Source organism: Aphanomyces astaci (genome assembly GCF_000520075.1).
Source record: "Aphanomyces astaci strain APO3 unplaced genomic scaffold supercont1.79, whole genome shotgun sequence".
Taxonomy (NCBI): Eukaryota; Oomycota; class Saprolegniomycetes; order Saprolegniales; family Verrucalvaceae; genus Aphanomyces; species Aphanomyces astaci.
The window spans coordinates 238,263-256,357 of record NW_009798342.1 but is presented as its reverse complement, the minus strand read 5'-3'; the positions used below and the strand labels follow the sequence as shown (position 1 = coordinate 256,357).

The 18,095-nt window shown below is 50.2% G+C and overlaps 6 protein-coding genes across 7 annotated transcripts; 3 read left to right on the top strand and 3 right to left on the bottom strand.

Moving 5' to 3' along the window:
* Positions 1-298: 298 nt before the first annotated feature.
* On the top strand, positions 299-4,288 carry H257_16082. Of its 2 annotated transcripts, XM_009844411.1 has the most exons (22): positions 299-562; positions 612-747; positions 794-862; positions 917-1,050; positions 1,099-1,242; positions 1,288-1,335; positions 1,386-1,430; positions 1,476-1,605; positions 1,660-1,759; positions 1,811-1,930; positions 2,001-2,158; positions 2,217-2,260; positions 2,307-2,397; positions 2,454-2,641; positions 2,927-2,970; positions 3,031-3,112; positions 3,161-3,239; positions 3,301-3,348; positions 3,400-3,517; positions 3,562-3,654; positions 3,876-4,007; positions 4,064-4,288. In XM_009844411.1, the coding sequence occupies exons 1-22, from the start codon at positions 319-321 to the stop codon at positions 4,193-4,195; spliced, it is 2,379 nt and encodes a 792-aa protein (XP_009842713.1). In that variant the 5' UTR covers positions 299-318; the 3' UTR covers positions 4,196-4,288. The 2 variants fall into 2 exon arrangements, with proteins under 2 accessions (XP_009842713.1, XP_009842714.1); XM_009844412.1 differs by lacking the exons at positions 3,876-4,007; positions 4,064-4,288 and having other exon boundaries at positions 3,562-3,718.
* A 362-nt stretch (positions 4,289-4,650) lies between these two features.
* On the top strand, positions 4,651-8,539 carry H257_16081 (hypothetical protein; the record flags this gene model as incomplete). The annotated part of the gene is made up of 7 exons (XM_009844410.1): positions 4,651-6,435; positions 6,485-7,012; positions 7,077-7,125; positions 7,179-7,390; positions 7,435-7,823; positions 7,871-8,169; positions 8,230-8,539. The coding sequence occupies 7 exons, from the start codon at positions 4,651-4,653 to the stop codon at positions 8,424-8,426; spliced, it is 3,459 nt and encodes a 1,152-aa protein (XP_009842712.1). The 3' UTR covers positions 8,427-8,539.
* H257_16080 (hypothetical protein) lies at positions 8,502-11,304 on the bottom strand. The gene is made up of 9 exons (XM_009844409.1): positions 11,117-11,304; positions 11,018-11,066; positions 10,878-10,971; positions 10,100-10,829; positions 9,960-10,050; positions 9,721-9,903; positions 9,540-9,675; positions 8,906-9,476; positions 8,502-8,857 (listed from the first exon to the last, which is right to left on the bottom strand). The coding sequence occupies exons 1-9, from the start codon at positions 11,282-11,284 to the stop codon at positions 8,588-8,590; spliced, it is 2,292 nt and encodes a 763-aa protein (XP_009842711.1). The 5' UTR covers positions 11,285-11,304; the 3' UTR covers positions 8,502-8,587.
* Positions 11,305-11,425: 121 nt separating this feature from the next.
* Positions 11,426-14,132, top strand: H257_16079 (hypothetical protein). The gene is made up of 14 exons (XM_009844408.1): positions 11,426-11,541; positions 11,591-11,642; positions 11,695-11,897; positions 11,950-12,153; positions 12,197-12,232; positions 12,279-12,355; positions 12,424-12,459; positions 12,514-12,647; positions 12,703-12,804; positions 13,279-13,375; positions 13,430-13,572; positions 13,652-13,730; positions 13,783-13,834; positions 13,924-14,132. The coding sequence occupies exons 1-14, from the start codon at positions 11,446-11,448 to the stop codon at positions 14,047-14,049; spliced, it is 1,437 nt and encodes a 478-aa protein (XP_009842710.1). The 5' UTR covers positions 11,426-11,445; the 3' UTR covers positions 14,050-14,132.
* Positions 14,133-15,109: 977 nt separating this feature from the next.
* H257_16078 (hypothetical protein) lies at positions 15,110-15,907 on the bottom strand. Its single transcript, XM_009844407.1, has 2 exons — positions 15,385-15,907; positions 15,110-15,330 (listed from the first exon to the last, which is right to left on the bottom strand). Exons 1-2 carry the CDS (start codon positions 15,891-15,893, stop codon positions 15,183-15,185), a joined length of 657 nt encoding a protein of 218 aa, XP_009842709.1. The 5' UTR covers positions 15,894-15,907; the 3' UTR covers positions 15,110-15,182.
* Positions 15,908-17,056: 1,149 nt separating this feature from the next.
* H257_16077 (tRNA pseudouridine(38-40) synthase) lies at positions 17,057-18,014 on the bottom strand (the record flags this gene model as incomplete). Its single annotated transcript, XM_009844406.1, has 2 exons — positions 17,814-18,014; positions 17,057-17,770 (listed from the first exon to the last, which is right to left on the bottom strand). The coding sequence occupies exons 1-2, from the start codon at positions 17,991-17,993 to the stop codon at positions 17,057-17,059; spliced, it is 894 nt and encodes a 297-aa protein (XP_009842708.1). The 5' UTR covers positions 17,994-18,014.
* Between the last annotated feature and the right edge of the window lie 81 nt (positions 18,015-18,095).

Sequence of the window (18,095 nt, the reverse complement as noted above, 5' to 3'; positions counted from 1 at the left end):
TCGAACAACTTCCCTCGCACACTGTACCCAAAACACATATTTATACAGTACGAGGAAAATTAGTTAGTTCATTAGGGCCTTTGCTCAACTAATAAGGTAATAAAACTCAATTAATCGGATGAAAGTGTCGGATTTGCAAAGTTACCCATAACTTAAAAATATCAGTGTGTCCGTTCTTCTGAACAATGCCGCGTTATGATTGGACATAAATTGCGAAACTTATGCTAAGGTGGGTATGAACGTGGTGAGAACTTTTGGCTCGTGGTGTTGGTTTCTGACCAATCATCTCGGAGGAAGCAGAAGCAATTTTCGGCAACCATGAAAGTGGTCAACCAACGGAAGCAGCGGCGTCAACAAGAGCGTCAAGACAAGAAGCAGCATAAGAACAGTCGAGCACAACAGAAGAAAAGCGTGCCAGCCACACATGCCAAAGCAAATAGTCAGGTTGCAGCCTTCAAGGGCAAGAGAAAAGCCCCACCGAGTAGCACCGACCCTGCCAAGCGACCGCGCGTGGGAATTCAGAACAAGTTCATGGAAATGATCCAAGCTCAGGCTGATGATGGTGATCATATCGTCAATAATAATGTGTGCACCTAACGCTGATGATTCAGGAATGATAAGTTTGTCAACGACTACCAAAAAAGGCGCTGGAGTGAAGAAGCTGCGATCTGCAGAGGACGACGCCTTGAAGAAGTTGGAAGCAAACTTGGGCATTTCCAAGACGAACGGCAGAACCAAGCTGAACAAGTACGTGGAGATTTCATTGAGCCACAGCTTATGATCATCTGCACAGGGAATTTGAAAACGACGGACTCGGCACCGACTTCGCCGACTTTCTCACGAGTTTGGACGATCTGTCGAAGTAAACCAGCGCACAGACGCTTTCACCACGTTATGAACTAACGTTGCAACGTAGAAAGATCCAGGGCAGCGATCACTCCGAGTCTGGTGACGACTCGTTTGACAGCGGCGACGACGGAAGCGGCGACGACCAAGACTTGCAGGACGAGATCAACATGTTGGCGACCGAAGATGCCGGGTTTTTGCAAGGTAGTGGCTGGCGGTATAATAACTCCCCTGACTTATGGTGGCGCGCAGGCTTTGACGACTTGCCCACGGACGACGAAGACGAAGTCGATGACTTGGCGCAGTACGAAAGCGACGACGAGGACATGAGTGATGACGAAGACGAAGACGTGGCTCGAAACACCAAGTCGAATAGCCAAACCACAGTGGAACAAGGTACTTTGATCCGTTGGTTGTGTAATATTCATTGGATCGCCATAGACGACAGCATCGACGATGATGATACCAACAGCAAGCCAACCGATTTGAGTACAATCTAGCTGCAATACAATAATGGTTTTGACAACAATCTGGGTTAGAAATTGAGGAAGACATCTATGGTCGACCCAAGATGGCCCCATCCGGTATACGTACGCCAGTATGCCTCTCGTGTATTCATCGTGTCTTAGGTTCAAGCGAAGCCAGTCGTTACGTGCCGCCGCATTTGCGTGTGGCTTCCACCAGCAACGAGAATTTGCTGCGGGAGATCCGTCGACGTGTGAACGGCCAGCTCAATCGCTTGGCAGAAAGCAACATGGAGTACAAAAAGGTTATCGCTTGGGGGCATGCAGTTAACCGGTTTGATTGCTGTAGGTCCATTGCGATGGAGTTTGAGTCCATTTATCGGGCGCACGTGCGGGCTGATGTGAACCGAGTGTTGCTAGAGACCCTGCTGGCAACGTGCTGCCATGAGGTGCCTGCCACCTCTAGCCCATCACAGACTGCTAACGGTGTATACATGTAGACCCAAGTGATGACGCAGTTGATCACGGTCAACGCTGCCCTACTGGGGGCGTTATTCCACTCGATTGGCACGGAAATCGTTGGGTTCTTTGTTGAAAACTTTGTGCAGCTATTTCACAAGGTAATCATATCTTGTCGACTTGACTTTATACAAACGTTGAGGTATAAAGTATATATATATATTTCTCTAGAAACTGGAAGCCCTGCACCAGTCAAGACTGGCCACCAGCGACGACGACACGCCGTCCAAAGAAACCTCCAACTTGTTGCTGTTCATCACGAATTTGTACGGGTTTGAAACCGTGCATTGCACGCTGGTGTACGACATTTTCCGATATCTTTCGGACAGGTATATATATATTTTTTCCTGTAGAATGAAGCCAACTCCTCTTTTGTTGTTTTTCTAGCTTCACGCCCATCGACGTGGAATTGCTTCACTTGCTGCTCCAACGTAACTATCGATATACCATGCAGACCTCGCACTTATGGCGTTGTAGACTGCGGTCCGTCTTTGCGCGCGGACGACCCAAACGCCTTGTCTGAAATGATCACGTCGATCCAAGCAAAGTCTGCGACCCACGAAGAAAAGTACGCTGTTCAACCATCACTACATTAACCAGAAAAAATCAAACCCACATGGCTAGGCGGGTGCAATTCCTGCTGGACCTGATTTCAAACTTGAAGAAGCAGAAAGCCAAGTCCAAAGGCACGTCCGCCCTCTCGTCCGATCGATTTCTGCACTTGCGCAAGTGGATTGGCCGGGTCAAGACCCGCGTGGGCCATGCCAACAACCCGTTGCGCGTATCGCTGTCGGAGCTCTTGGCTGCGGATGGTACGAGTCGTATTTTCTACGTGGATTTACGTAGTACTCTAAAAAATGATGCAAAACATATTGTGCTTTCGAGTGACGTTTCATTGTGTTGTGGCGTGGTTTCTCGTTGGAATTTAAATCGATTTGATTGGCTACTTCAGAAGAGCTCAAAATTATTAACCAATCAAAATCTTCTGAATGAAATTCAACCAATCAGATCAATTGTGGATCGGTTTGGTCGGCGCGATTCGATTGCACCCCCTCCCCAAATTTGTATATCAAATCGACAATATATAATGTCTGTAGCCCAAGGACGATGGTGGATTATTGGCGGGACGTGGGTACCTCCAGTAAGCAGAGTTATTTATTTATATTATTTTTTCGAGTCGTAACTAACTTGTGGAGAGTAGAGCCAACCTACCGCGAAACAAGAAGGAACGTCGCGGACAAGTAGTTTGCTGCGCTTGGCGGAGAAGCAACGCATGAACACAGGTACCTTGAGTGGCCACGACGCTAAAAAGTACTGACGTATCCTTGTAGACGTCCGTCGCGCCATCTTTTGTGCTATCATGGGTTCGTCCGATTTCATCGAAGCGCATGACGCGGTGCTTAAACTGGGGTATGCTTATTAATCAGCTGGAATATGTGGATTTAATCGCTCACGTGGTTGTGATGTGTAGACTTAAGGACAAGCAAGAGCGAGAAATTATCCGCGTACTGCTGCATTGGTATTGATATTTTTGTGTTTGGATCAACATGAATGACGACACACCATATAGTTGCGGAAAAGAAGCCAAGTACAACCCGTTCTACGCCCTTCTCGGGTCCAAATTTGCGCAGAGCGACACCCGCTACAAGTTTACGCTGCAACTTGCCTTTTGGGATATTTTCAAGCAGGTACAGAAGGTCTCGGACTTGGTTAATTCTAATGTCCTATCTAGATGGCCGAGTGGAAACCTCGCCAAGTGTACAACCTCGGGTGTTTGCTCGCCAGTCTCTTGGAGTCGGACGCCATGGGCTTGTCCTGCCTCAAGGTTTGATTGATATACATTGGGATATTGTGTGCTTTCCGCTGAAATTTGGATTATAATATAAACCACACACTAATTCGATGTTGAATTGTTGAAGAGAGTATTTGATTGGCCACTTGAGCACTGTACTGGATTTTGATTGGTCGGTCGATTGTCTGCCGATTTGATGTTGCTATTTCGATTGGCCACCCCACTACTGTCGAATCGACAATATTTATGATTAGGTGTTGGACTTTACCGAGCTGTCGCCGTCGGCGGTGCTGTTTCTCAAAGTCGTGTTTGAAAAACTGCTCTTGATTGAAGACGAAAGCACGGTTCTCGTCGTGTTTGAGCGCATTGCCCTACAAAAAGTCAAGGTATATATATATATATATATATTGGCTATTTGCTACAAATACCTAACATCATGTAGACGCCTGCCCTGCGTGACGGCATCACCGTGTTCCTCCACCAGCACATGTTGCCATACAAGTTCAAAGACTCCAAGGGCAAATCCCGCGCCAAAATGGTGTGTGCTTTGCTCGACGCTATGGGCAAAAAGTAGATGGATCTGTGGACAAGAATTGCATCCACAATACCAGCCAGCACACTTTAGGTTGTCGTTGATTGAAATACAAATGAATTTTCCTTGCACTAAGTACGTAATGTGTGGCTCTACTTTTCGCAACTAACGTCAAGTTAGCTTACAAGTAGTGACACTTGACACCTGTTACTAGTTACGAGAAATGCTCACTGCGTATGAAGCTTAGAGTTTGATCTCACAATTATATTATTGTACTGCTAACTGTAAAGTGCTTTCGAACAGTTTCAAACTTGGCGCCGCAGTATTTCAGCACAAGTGCTAATAAATGTTACTGTCTCGTCCACATAGTTCATGTAGCGTTACAAACGGTAACGGCTGAGTCTGCGCCAGTTTCACAGCAACTCAAATGTCCTTCAGATGAAACCGACATTGAAACGGTGGTAGCTGCGTGACGACATGCGCAGCGCATTGGTGCAATGCTAACCCTCTTGACTATCAAGTCTCATGTCGAGCTTCAGAATGCTACGGGCGAAACAGTGCAGAAGCGACCCCTTCGAAAACACAAGCTCGCGTTGGGCACGTCCTTGGCATGTCTTCAAGACCAAGTCCTGGGTGTTCACGATCCCGAGATTCAGGAGATCCGGCGCACTGGCTTGGGCGATTTCACGCACGAGTTTCTTCTTTGCGACATGGACGGAGACTGGGTGGTCTTGGAGTCGGACGACATTGTCCAGGCAAGGGGCTTCCTCCAAATCAAAGTGCTGTTGCGACTCAACATCATCTTTCCCAGAGGCGACGAATTGTTCGTGTCAAGGCATCAACACTTGGCCCCCCTGCACGTTGACTTGGTGAAATGTGGACCCACCACCACGACGAACGGCGACGAACGCAGCATTGAAGACGCCGTTTTGACACAGAACTTCGACTCGTTCAGCGACTCAGATATGACAACGACAGTTCCATTCAGCTCGCAGGAATTGTCTCATCTTGGAGCTGAAGGACCCTCCACTGCCACGGACGATACTTGCCCATCCATGCTGGACGATATTGCGCTGAGGTGTCGACGTTTCACCCACTGCGACTTCGACTGTGACCGTGGACGGTTTTACTGGGTGGACCAATTGCATGGTGACCTGGGGTACATCGACGTGGACTCGGACGAGTGTTGTGTGTTGATGCAGCGGCTTCAGCGGCCATCCCACGTCAAACTTCTGGCTCGGACGTCGGCATTTTACATCGAACAAGGCCGTGACAGCAATGGGGGCTCAATATCGTGTGTCAATTTGGAGACGCGTGAAGTCTCCGTGGTGGTCACAGGTCTGACAAACCCAACCGGTCTGTGCATTGTCTTCCATCCCACGACTTTGGTGTTTGGCCAGACAACTGTTGATCACATCTTGACCATTTCAGCAATGTCATACGACACCAGTTCCCCCACGAAGGATGCACGTACCGATACAACTATCAAACTGCTTGTGACCAAGGCATTCACCGCGTCTGTCCAACCAACGGCAATCTCGATCGCAGCAGACGGGTCGTTGTGCACCGGATTTTCTAGCATCGCTCTGCCTCCATCTAGGGGACAACTTTCCCTTTGGATACCGTCCACCAAGTATATCACCAGCACCCCCGGCCTGTACGACTACAACCTTGCGACTGCGGTGGACATGGCAACGCCCCACTCCGTCCGCGACGTGATGTGCCATCCATCGCGGGCTTTCTTCATGTTTTGCATGGCAGATCCAGACACGATGACTCATTCATCAGCCCTCGGAACCGTCCATTTGGACAGTGCCCCGCCTCAGCTCGAGTTGGACCCCGAACGGTTCGTTCAAACGACGTGCTTGGCAGGCACCCACGACCGAGTGTACTATTGCGCGTCTGTGGGGGCCATGGATACAATCGTGTACACATTCCTGCATGCCGAGAGTGGAGGACGAAGGGAAGTAGACGACGTCGAACCGGCCAGGGGAACACCATTACTTGTGTGTACTCAACCAATTGGCGCTTGTCTTGATACCACAAGTGACCTCAGTACTGTGGAGAAGCACGGGCGGCTCGACGGGCCAGTCAATATTCAAGTGATTCTTCGATCGCGGCCACTGCTGCGCCATGAAATTGATCGCGGTGTGCAGAGTGTCGTGACGTGCTCGGGCTGCAATGCTTTACATGTTGCGCCCATTCGAAGTTATCAATCGTCCAAACATTTCACGTTCGACAGAGTGTATGGACCGGCATCTACCCAAGACGATCTGTATCAGGTAACCATGGCTTTTCATCAGTTTGGTTTTTACTCACGCTTCGACGTAGACTTCGATCCTGCCACTCGTCCACCGAGTTCTTCAAGGGTACAAGTGCACTGTGCTGGCGTACGGCCAAACTGGCTCTGGGAAAACGCACTCCATGGAAGGGTCCGCCGGCGACCGCGGCATGATTTTCAAGAGCATTGCCACCATATTCGACCAGCTCAAAGGCAAAGCAGACTGTCGAGTGCGCATGTCCCACGTTGAGATCTACAACGAAGAACTGACCGACTTGCTGTCGACCTCTCAACGAGCCGAACGGAAGGCCAGCCATGTGGACAAGTTCTTCGTCCATCGTGTCAAGAAGGCCCATCCAGGCATCCGCGGGTTGTCCAAAATGAAACGATGTGACGAGCTCGAGGATTTCGAGGACAAGGTCGACGACTTGCCGAAGCTTTCGATCATCCGCCATCCCTGCCATGGCGTAATTGTTCAAGGGCTCGAAGAGGTTTCGATTCAGTCGGCTGCAGATGCGCAGACCCTGCTCGAACGCAGTTTTTACTGTCGACAAACGGCAGCCACGCAATGCAACAAAGTGCATCAATCCCCGCAATAATCCAATCCCAAGTGGACTCATGTGCGAGTGATGTCTCGGGTAGATGTCCAGCCGGTCGCATTCGATTTTAACGGTTCACACTGAGGTCACAGGTACTTCGAGTTGCTTCGTTGACACTAGAATGACACATGAACAACTCTTGTAGCGATGGACGGATCTGGCGACCAGAGCATTTCGTATGGCCAGCTTCGGCTCGTGGATTTGAGTGGGTCTGAAAACTACGACCGTGCGGGGGCCCAGCGAGATCGACAGCTAGAAGCCGCCAATATTGGCCAAGGATTGTTGGCGCTGGGACGAGTCATCCGTGCCCTCGTGGAGAAGTGGCCCCACGTTCCGTACCGCGAAAGCAAACTCACGGTACTCGAAATCTAACCACACATGTCTTTGAGTGTATTTTGTAGCGATTGCTCGAGGACAGTTTGGGCGGCACGTCCATGACGACGCTGCTCCTGGCAGTGTCCCCCGGAGACGAAGCGCACGAAGAAACGCTAAACACACTCAACTACGCGACCCTGGCGAAGCGAGTGACGACACGACCTCGAAAGTCGTGCTCATCGAAAAAACCAAACACGAACACCCTCCCTCAGTGCAAAAGCCAGCCGAGCTTGACTCCTGAAGTGATCTCGCCCTGGCAAGGACATGTCCCCATCAGGACCAGCACGTCCGCCATGAAGCACCTCGTGAGAGCGACGGACCGCACGATGCATGTGCCCACGACCGAGTGGAGCGAAAACGTTCTCTGGGAGGTGAACGCCAAGACGTTGACATCGAAAGCGCGGCGGATACTCAAGTAAACAACACCTCGATTGCATTGGCATCTTTATGAGTGATGAGTAGAACGATCTTCCACACGTTCGACTCGAAAAAGGGCGGCGCGTTGTGCAAACACGATGCCCAGAAGGTGTACCACGATCTGTTCCAACTGCCCAAGGCGGCCGCCCCGCCCCAGCTCCTTCTGGACGACTTTCTCGCAACATTTGACGCCTTGGTGGCCACGAATCCCATGCTTGCACGACACATATTCACGTCTCAAGGATACACGTTGAACATGGAAAAAACAACACCCAAACAATCGACAGCATCAACCCCCATCAAAACCTCCGCTTCGTCACTCAGCAGCCTCGACGTTTACACGAGTAACCCAACACCCCCCTGTTATCCGACTACATCGTATTCACGTTCTTATCTGGCGATAGGTCTGTCGGACGAACCCAACATTCTAGTGCAAGAAATCCGAGTTCCCGTGGGGAGTTTCCGGGGACTCCGCGACGTGCGGATGAAAAAATCGATGGCGGCGACTCGACCGTCGTCTGCCCCCGTCCATCGAGACATGATTCTCACTCAGAGTAGTAATTATCATCAGCAGTGCACCGAACGCAGTCTAACTCGATAGACATCGACATCCATGGCTTTGGAATACGACCAGAGCTATGGTTGACAATCAGAGTGTAGCTACATAGTCTAGTCAGCGTGTTGATCATACATTCAATGAGCTAGCTATACCGCTCAAATAATGGCGCAAAAGTGACATCGAAGTCACAGTTGAAAAAGTGATCAATTGAACGGCGTTATGAGCTTTCGCGCCGACCAATACTGCGACGACAAGTCGAGTTCCAAGGTCAGAATTTGACCCACAAGCCACAACACTTCAGCTTGAGACGTCGACTTCAAATCAAGCGATGCCAGGCTCCCTTGGAGAACCACCCACTTGAAACCCAATGCCGACATCGCTGGAACCCACTCGCGGGCGTTGGGGGCGGGGCTGGCAATACCGAATGACTGGCTGCTATCTTGTGTGAAGATTTCAACAATGTTTGCACGCATCTACATGTGTGTCCATAACGTAAATAGATCTATCATTACAGTACGTACCGTGGCCAACGTGGACGAATCCGATACTCTAACAGACACGAGCCATGGATCGTCGTCGTCGTTGTTGCCGCGTCGGTCCACCCGGGATATCGTCAAGCCGTTCAGGGTACTTTGAACCATCGTCTGGGGTTTCGAAAGCAGCGCTGCCAGTACTGATGACTCATTTTTGCCAAGTAACACGCCCATCGACATCACAGTTGGCGGTGTCACAGAGATGTCAGCTTGCGCAATTTGCGCCGCGTCGCAATATTCGCTGTGGCAACGCTTCCACCACGTGGAATTCTCGGCAGCATACTGAGTGGACACTTGGTTGAATGATGCCTCGTCCGTCCACGGGATCTCTTCAAACACATGTGCACCTTGAAGCGCATTCAACGAAGTGGCCATCACCGTGTAGTGAAATGCACACGGGCGGTCGTCGTAGACGAGGTACACGTGGACTTCCAATTTCGCAGCCCCCGCTGCAAACAACTCGAACGCGTCCAAGCGAATGTGCTCGGAAAGCGAATCTCGCCATGGAAATGTATATTGGTGGCTCTTTGATCGCTCCCGAAGCACCACTAGCACGTTCCTACAACTCATTCAAGTGATTTTTACAACCAATATATAACTATATATATATAAGAAGGAGTACCAGTCTGTCAACACAAGGTCAAGCGGTGCTACCTTTGGATTCACATGCATTGATAGCTCCAATACACCATTGTATGCTTGAGATTCGCGGCCAAGATTCGTCACCGACACTTTGCAGTGAAAGTATTTGCGTACATCTAATGTCAGGTATTGAGATATAGAAATAAATGTATCTAGTATACCTTGGACCTGACAAAACTGCAGAAACCGCCTCGTGGAATTCATCTTGTGGATGGATGCACTCAACGACAACGCGGTGGACGCCGCCGCAGTCATGTCAGCCGATGCCCGAGTAATCTTGGCCACTTGCATTTGCAGAGCCTTGTCCGAGCCTTGAGGGACACTGGCTCGATCATTCGATCCTTCTACATTTACAAGGTAACCCTTAGTACATACTAGTAGTGGTTTGCGATTAACGCACCTGGCTCAAGCACCGTCGTGAACAATCTGCAGAGCTTTGACAGGACGCCGATTCGACTTGGTTCTGCACACGCGACGACTCGCTTGGCGTCCTACAGGCACCATCAATGAGCTTCTTCCTTTGGATCGTGGACACATTACACGAGGAATGTGATGGAGCGCAGCGCTGCTGGATGAACTCAGCGCATGAGCGTAGCACTGGCCCCGGGCCACATACACGAACTTCTTGGCTATCGAATGATACACGATCGAATCGACTGGGAAATGTAGCTGGACGTCCATGAGCACACGCCCCAACGCCCCCAGCACCACCAGTCGTCCCAACGAGCCTAGCACAGCAATCGCATCTGACGACACGGCGAGCAATTGTTGGATGGCTTGGTCTTTGAAACTCCAAAGGGTGAAGGCGGACAGAACTGCCTTGCGGACGTCCACCGCCACCACGCGCACGCGGCCGTCCACGTCGCCTTGCACGAGCCACCCGTCGCACTTTGAATCGCATGCGTTGTCGAAAAACGATTGGCTGGCGGTGGCCTTGGACACGTAGAGCATGCACGTGGGCATTTCTCCTTCAAGGTCTGCGTATTCGATGGGCTCCGCGAGCTTGTTGCGGCGGGGTGACAACACGGACGCAGCCGTGGGAGCCAACACCCCCATGGAGAAAACGACCACTGACAACGAGTCGTCGACGTGGCAAGAGATGCTGCGCACGCCAGGAATGTGAAGGATCGGAACGTGAGGTTGCCCCTTGTCGCTGGTGGAATCAAGCGATCGTTTTCGGTTCGCACGGACTTGGTGGCGAGACTGTCCAAGTGCGGCCACGTCATCCCGGACCACGTCATCCCGGACGTCGCCGTGGTGGAGGTTGTCGCTGGGATTCCATGTTAGTGATAACAAGCGATGTTCCTGTACTACGTACTGACGTCGACTACAGAGAGTGATCGAACGGTCTGTCAACGTTGGCCATGGAACGAGCCAAATGCTACCCCTGTCTCCAGCGATCGCGATGCTGCCTAACAGTGCCATGGAGCTATGAACTTAACGCATACATGCACATACCGTCAAAGGACGCAACATCGACAATGGCTTCTTCTACATGAAATGTACACTGGTCCCCGAAGGTCATTTAACCAAAACCACGATTGAACGAGGACGAACCTTGATCTTGCTGCCTTGGAGGAGGTGCAGCACATGTGGCAGTGTGCTCACGGCATATACCGTGTCTGGGGAAGTGGACTCAATGCGACGAAGATGCACGCTGCAGCCACCACCTGGTCGCGCGAACTGCCACAACGAGGACACAGACCCTCGTCGACGAACCTGCATGATGGGAGCAGTGAGCGACAATTGCAACTCGGAGTATTGATTTTGTCATCTATTTGTCAAGATTAATTATTTATCATCGATACTTGCTGAAATACTGGTATTAAATATGAATTCATTTATTAATATACTTGCAGTGTTTGAATAAACTGACAGTGACCACCATGCCAAGCGCAGCTGACGCCGCTGTGATGGTCATGGTGCTGTCGTACGTTGGCGTCGCGACCCTGTTCTCCGTGCATGCTCCACACGCGTACATGGTACGTGCGTCTTCGCATTGTGTGCATATACCAACACCCAATCCACCAGGACGAAGTCTTCCACTTTCCTCAGACCGAGCACTACTGCGAGGGGCGATGGGGTAACTAACTAGCGTATGCACACCACATCTCGACCTCATGTGCACTTGCCAGGTGTTTGGGACCCCAAGATCACCACATTTCCTGGTCTGTACGTCGTTGGAACGGGGTTTGGGTCAGCCGTTCACCACGCGCTCTCGACGTTTCAAGTAAACGTTGTGGCTCCATCGCTGTGCTCGTTGAACGTGTTGCGAAGTATAAACGTCCTTTTCAATATTGGCAGTCTGTTCTTGATCGTGAAGTTGCGCTGCATGAAGGTACCACTCGGCCGCTCTTCCTCACGTCGTCACCCAATGAAACAAATCCTAGTACGCTCCCGACGCCATCACGACAGGGGCAGTGCACGGCATTGTGATTGCCCTCTTCCCAGTGCATTACTTTTTCTCGTTCCTGTACTACACGGACGCCGGGGCCGTGTTCTTCGTGCTGGCCATGTACTTCTTTGCCCAACGAGGTCGCGCCGACCGACTTCGCCATGGCGCCATGACGATGTCACATCTCGTCAGTGCTGCAGTATGAACGCCCCCACGTTGTCCCATATTGACGTTTGATCTAGTGCGGCGCTGTCGCTGTGAGCTTTCGCCAAACCAACGTACGTGTTGTAAACCCAAGTGATTAGGACCACCAGAGGTTGTTAGGTGATTTGGGTGCTATTTGTGCTCGGCATTGAAATCGTACACGACTTGGAATCAACGCATGATGCTGCTCTGTATGGGTATGCACTATATCAACCACAAAGATAAGGTTGAAATCGCTTGTATGTATAACGTCCTAGTACTGTAGCAACAGCACCGAGACCCCTGCATCGAATGCGCTGGGGTATGCAACACCTACATGTATGCAGTATACGCCTAATGCGTTCATTATAATTAGGCTGTCCACATACATTTCGTTTGCAAGCTTGCTCTTGAAAGACAGTCGCCGATTGGCTGGGTTATTTTGGCCACATGGGTCGATTGTGGTGGCGTTTGGGGTATTTTTAGTCACTAATGGGTCCATCACCGTTGGTACAGTACTGGATGAATGTCACTATTGCACACATGTATATGTCACTATTCGTAGGCGACAAGACCAACCACGTAGCCACGTTTCACGTCGGACAGCTCTTGTACTTTAGTGTCGTGTGCGCCACTGGGCTTGGCGTGTCTTGCTTCTGGAATCCACGTACGATATATATATATATATATATATATATATGTCCAACATTCGAACAGACAATAGATATATATATATATATATATATTGTCTGTTCGAATGTTGGACCACCCATCGATTATTACTTTAAAGTTTGTTTATGGGAAATAATAATGTCCAGTGTTGGGATGCTGTCGAATGGATTATTTTGATTGGCCACTTGATTATGTTCTGGGTTTTGATTGGTCGTATCGATTTGATACCTTTTCGAATTGAATTTTCGAGTGAAATTTCGTGTTGTGGCGTGGTTTCTCGTTGGCTACCTCAGATGAGCTCAAAAGTATTAGCCAATCAAAACCTTCTCAATGAAATTCAACCAATCAGATCGATTGTGGATCGGTTTCGTCGGCGCGATTCGATTGCACCCGCTCCCCAAATTTGTATCAAATCGACAATATGCGAATAAGCACAATAAGTAACGTACTAAATGGGAGATGTATGTAGTCGAGTTCGTGATGACATTCGCACAACACTTCCGCCGCCGTGCTTTGGTGTCGATGGTGCTCAGCAGCGGCTTTCTCATCGCCATCTACTCGTTCAGGTATATTGATTGCATCTATCATGTATGTATTGTGTTGACTTGTTGGTTTGGTAGCGACGTGCATCCGTTCATATTGGCCGACAACCGCCATTTTACGTTTTACATTTGGAATCGGTTCTTTCTCAAGCATCGCCTCATGAAGATGGTGCCTGCGCCTTTGTATGCGTATTGTCTGTGGCTGCTGTGGAAGCACATTCGTACGTACAGTACTGTAGTCACATCCAGCAAACTACTAGTAGTACTACTAGTAGTACGTAGTTCTTACGTAACGCATAGGCACGGCTAGTTCGCCGCTGCGTACGAGTGTATATGGCCTCGCGACGGCGCTGGTGCTGATCCCAACACCACTAGTCGAGTACGATCATTCAATACCTCGTACTTGGCATGTTCATGTACATTGTGCATAGGCCTCGGTACTACATCGTTCCGTTCGTGCTGTACCACCTCAATGCCGACAAGGTACCTATCTATTTACTTATGTACCTTGTTGTGTGTATTTTGCATTGTATATCGCGCGACCGACTACTCATGTCTGGAACTGTACCTAGCAACCGTTGCCCCAGCTCGTCCTCACGGCGCTGTGTTTTGGCGCGGTGAATGCCTTGACGATTTACGTGTTCCTGTTCAAGCCATTTCGTTGGCCCGATGGATCTGAAGCCAGGTTTATGTGGTAGTCACAAAAGCACATCGTAATGAGTACAGATTAGAACCCGCACTAAACAGAAACAATTGCCAGCTCATGTGTTCAAGTATACTCCTTTGCGAATGTCTTGACCCTTCCTTTCACGATAAAGGTGGTTGACACGCACGTACATCATGCAGAACGCTCCTCGATACACTTCTAGCGGCATGTATATATATATATATATATAGTAATCCCAGGGCCTTTCAAAATAGTATGTTATATTTATTCGTTGCTCGTGTTTCATTAATAATTGTAAATATAGATTACCTTTTGACGACAACACTACGAAAAACAGATTGTCTAGATTATATTTTAATGTATTCCCGTGGTCACTCCATGACATTGCATGGCCTTAGCAGCATCGTGGATACTCCAGTACTCCAAGTTGTAGGATCAGGTTCGATATCATTGTATATGTGTTGTGCTGTACATACATGGTAATCGGAGGGAGTTGGTTAAACGACCTGCTGAAGCTGGTCATATCGTGGTCGATCAGAACATGATAGATCGGCCCAAGCATGTGTGCGAACGGTACGTGCAGCTGAATCTGGACAACATCGGTCGGGTTCTTGCTGGAAGGCGCTCAGAGGGCCAACGCCGGTCATATGATGGCCGTCATTCCTCGATCACCGCATCCATTCACCGCTTTCGGAGGTGCGGCAAGGAGGTCCAGGCCCAATACGCCCATGTTGACTTCGGCTCACAGCATATCCCTGTCGTTGTCGACTTGACATCCTTGGTGGTGGATCCACGTCATCACAATCGTCGTGGTGACAATGATGATCCAATACCAAAGAGACGATAGGCAGCCTTCACCTTGGGCGCGTCAGAAACGTAGTCGGGGGGATGGGATCGCCGTCGAGGAAGTCGAGCGCTTCTCCCTAGAACCCCCGCATGTCGATAATGAACTAGATCTAGGCAAGAGCCAGCAAGTTGGTTTGCCATCTAAACCGAAAAACATATTGGACGGGATCCTCGGAGATATAGCATCCAGTACATTTGAACAACGTTGCCAAGACAATGTCGTAGTTGTGGGGGTCTCGGACGAGTGGACTCGACTAAACTATGGCATTTATTATTAATGTCTTCTTCACGTTAAATAGTATACGAGCTATCCTCCGCCTAACGGGACTCGTCTTCGTCACTAAAGTACGGGTCCTTCTTCACCTGGCGGCGCGGGGGGGCGCTGCTATCAGTGGGATGGTGGCTGCCGCCGTGAACTGGCTTGGATTGGTAGGCGAGGGCGGCTACTCCCACATTGCCAATGTCACTACAGATCCTTGCATTAGTGACCACGCAACATGGTCGGTGGGTGGTTGGTTACCTGTGGTCGTCCTGTGTGTGGTCGAAGTAGTCGGCGGCTTCTCCGTGCTCAAACTTGGTCCGTCGCTTGGAGCTCTTCTTGGGCTTGGGCTTTTCGCGAGCCCCCAGCATGTTGCGGGGACAGTCGTACGAGTAATGGCCCGCCTCGGTGCACTCGAAGCACACTTTCTTGGATGAGTACTTGCGTTTCTTGATAAAGTCGCCTGACCGGCCGTTGTCGTTGGAGATGGAGCAACTTAACGTCATTAACTCCACCTTGGCACCTTGCATGGCTTTGCATGCTTTCTCGCAGTCTTCAGGCTGCGAAAACTGCACAAAGGCCACGCCGCGACTCGCGCGAGTGTCCTTGTGGCGCAAAAGCGTCACCCGAGCAATCTTCCCATACCCAGTGAACAGCTGGGCGACATCGTTGTTCGTGTACGCATACGGAAGCATGGACACGTACAGGGTGGACTTGGACGGGCAGTACGATTTGTGCGGCAGGTCGGTGGCGGAGAGGTTCTCGTCCATACCGGGTAGCGAGCGTTTCCTCTTATACTTCAAATCCCAAGCAAAATTTGCTTAATTTGCATTGAATTTCTGTCGAACCATCAACTGTAATTTGCGATATTTTCGTCGTTAATTTGGTATTTTGCGTGATTCATCGACCTGCAATTCTATTGGCTACATTGCCCATGATGCTGCCTTTTCAAACGGGAGCAGCTTCCACGACCAGATGTGGCACTGAGTGATCTGCTCCAGCCAGCGGAGGAAGATGAGCGACATAGGGTAAGCATGCGTACGTGTCCACTACCACCTTATCTGCACGTGGACTTGACCTGTCCATCCTGTGTCGTTTGCCCAGGGAAAGTTGACGAAGATAACCTATGCCTCATGAAAACATACCCTTTCCAAAAGGTCAGATACAACCGCAAACGTCCTGTGAATCTACTTAGTGATGACCTGCAGAAGCCTTGAATCAGCAATTAGGACAAATCGCCCTTCAATATATGAAAGAGATTTGGACCGACGACGAAGTGGCTGGCAGCGACACTCGAACCCGCCCAAAATAGGCACTCAACCGGCAGCAAACTATAAATATGACCATTCAAAATGTAGATACGATGAGCTCTTGTAGCAGCAAGGGATGGCCATAGACGTGCTTCTGGGGGACATCCATTTCAAACCACATCGCCATCAAGATTGTGTTTCCATGCGTTGTACGAACGACGTGGCGTCACCATGGGTGACCTATTGGGGTTTGTATGTTTCTCGCAAGTTGGTCTTGCATTGGCCCACTCCGACGCAGCACGAGCGACGTGGGACGCCAAGACGGGCACGCAGGTCGTGACCAGTCCCATCCTCAACGGCGAGTGGTAGAAGATATATAGGAACTTCATTTTGTTTGGTGGTGTTACTACTGTAGTAATACTAGAAGTAGTCGGCACATTTCGCCGCACAACCGCCCTCGTTATAGTTGTACACCGGTCGTCCATGATGAAGGAGATGGTTGCGGTGGTGGAACTACAGCTTCTACAATCGAGTTGCGTACGGCAGGTTGCGTGCCAGGTTGTTGGTTGACGATGGCAGAATTCAAAGTGATTATGACGTATTATTTCACATGTGCTGTCTGTCGGTGGACAATTGATAATTGTGAAATAATACAGGTGTAAACAGTGTAATAAACTGGTCGTCTACATGTCATATTTTACATGTTTCAAGTACAATCCATGGGCTGGGGCCATACGGGGGGCCAGCTGGCGACTTTTCCCGTGCAGAATGCGCTCAATGTCTTGTGGCTTGAGCTTGTGGCGCCCGACCTCCACCAACGCCCCCACGATGTTGCGCACCATGTGATACAAGAAGGATGGCGCGGACACTTCGACGTTGATCAGTTGCAACTCTTGGCCGAACGGATACGTATCTGGCAACGACACCACCTCCACGCCCACATGATCGAGGGTTTTCACTGGCGTCAACGCTTGACACTTGACGCCCCGGAAACTGGTAAAGTCGTGCTTCCCCACAAAGTACTCACAGGCTTCCGACATGGCTTGGATGTCCAGGGGCACCGGCACATGCCACGCCGTGTCTCGCGTGAACAGGGCGGACGGGAGCGATCGCTTGGCGCTGTGTCGATCGTGAACGAGCTCCCGAGGCGCGTAGATCTGGTACAAGTAGTCCCGTCCGCGAGCATGGAACCTCGAGTGAAAGTCCATGGACACGGCTTCAACTTGTCGAACAACGATGGGTTGCTTATGGTCGCGCAGGAACGAATTCATCGCATTGCGCACGACTTCTGGGGAATGGGGAGGTTCTTCGTCGCTGCAAGTGGTGGCGTCGTGAGATGGTGTGCTTGTTCGTGCCCATCGGTGCATCCTCTGGAGATCTACGTGGCACACATTTCCCTACTGGCATCGTAAGCTCGTGGCACGGTGAAGTGGGACGGACCATCGCGTGCACCCCTGCGTCGGTGCGACTGGATACCACGACTCGGGATGCGTTTCCAGCACCCACCAGTCGCCTTAGTGCTTTCTCCAGTTCCACTTGGACGGTGGGAGCTTCAACCTGCGCTTGAAAGCCGTTGAATGCACTGCCCAGGTACTCCACAGTCACCTTGTACCGCTGCATGACGACGACCTTTGCCTGTCGTTGGACGTCGATACTTGACGTAACGTTATTGGCCAAATCATTCAAAATTATTTACAACTAAATTGCACAGTATAAATGAAA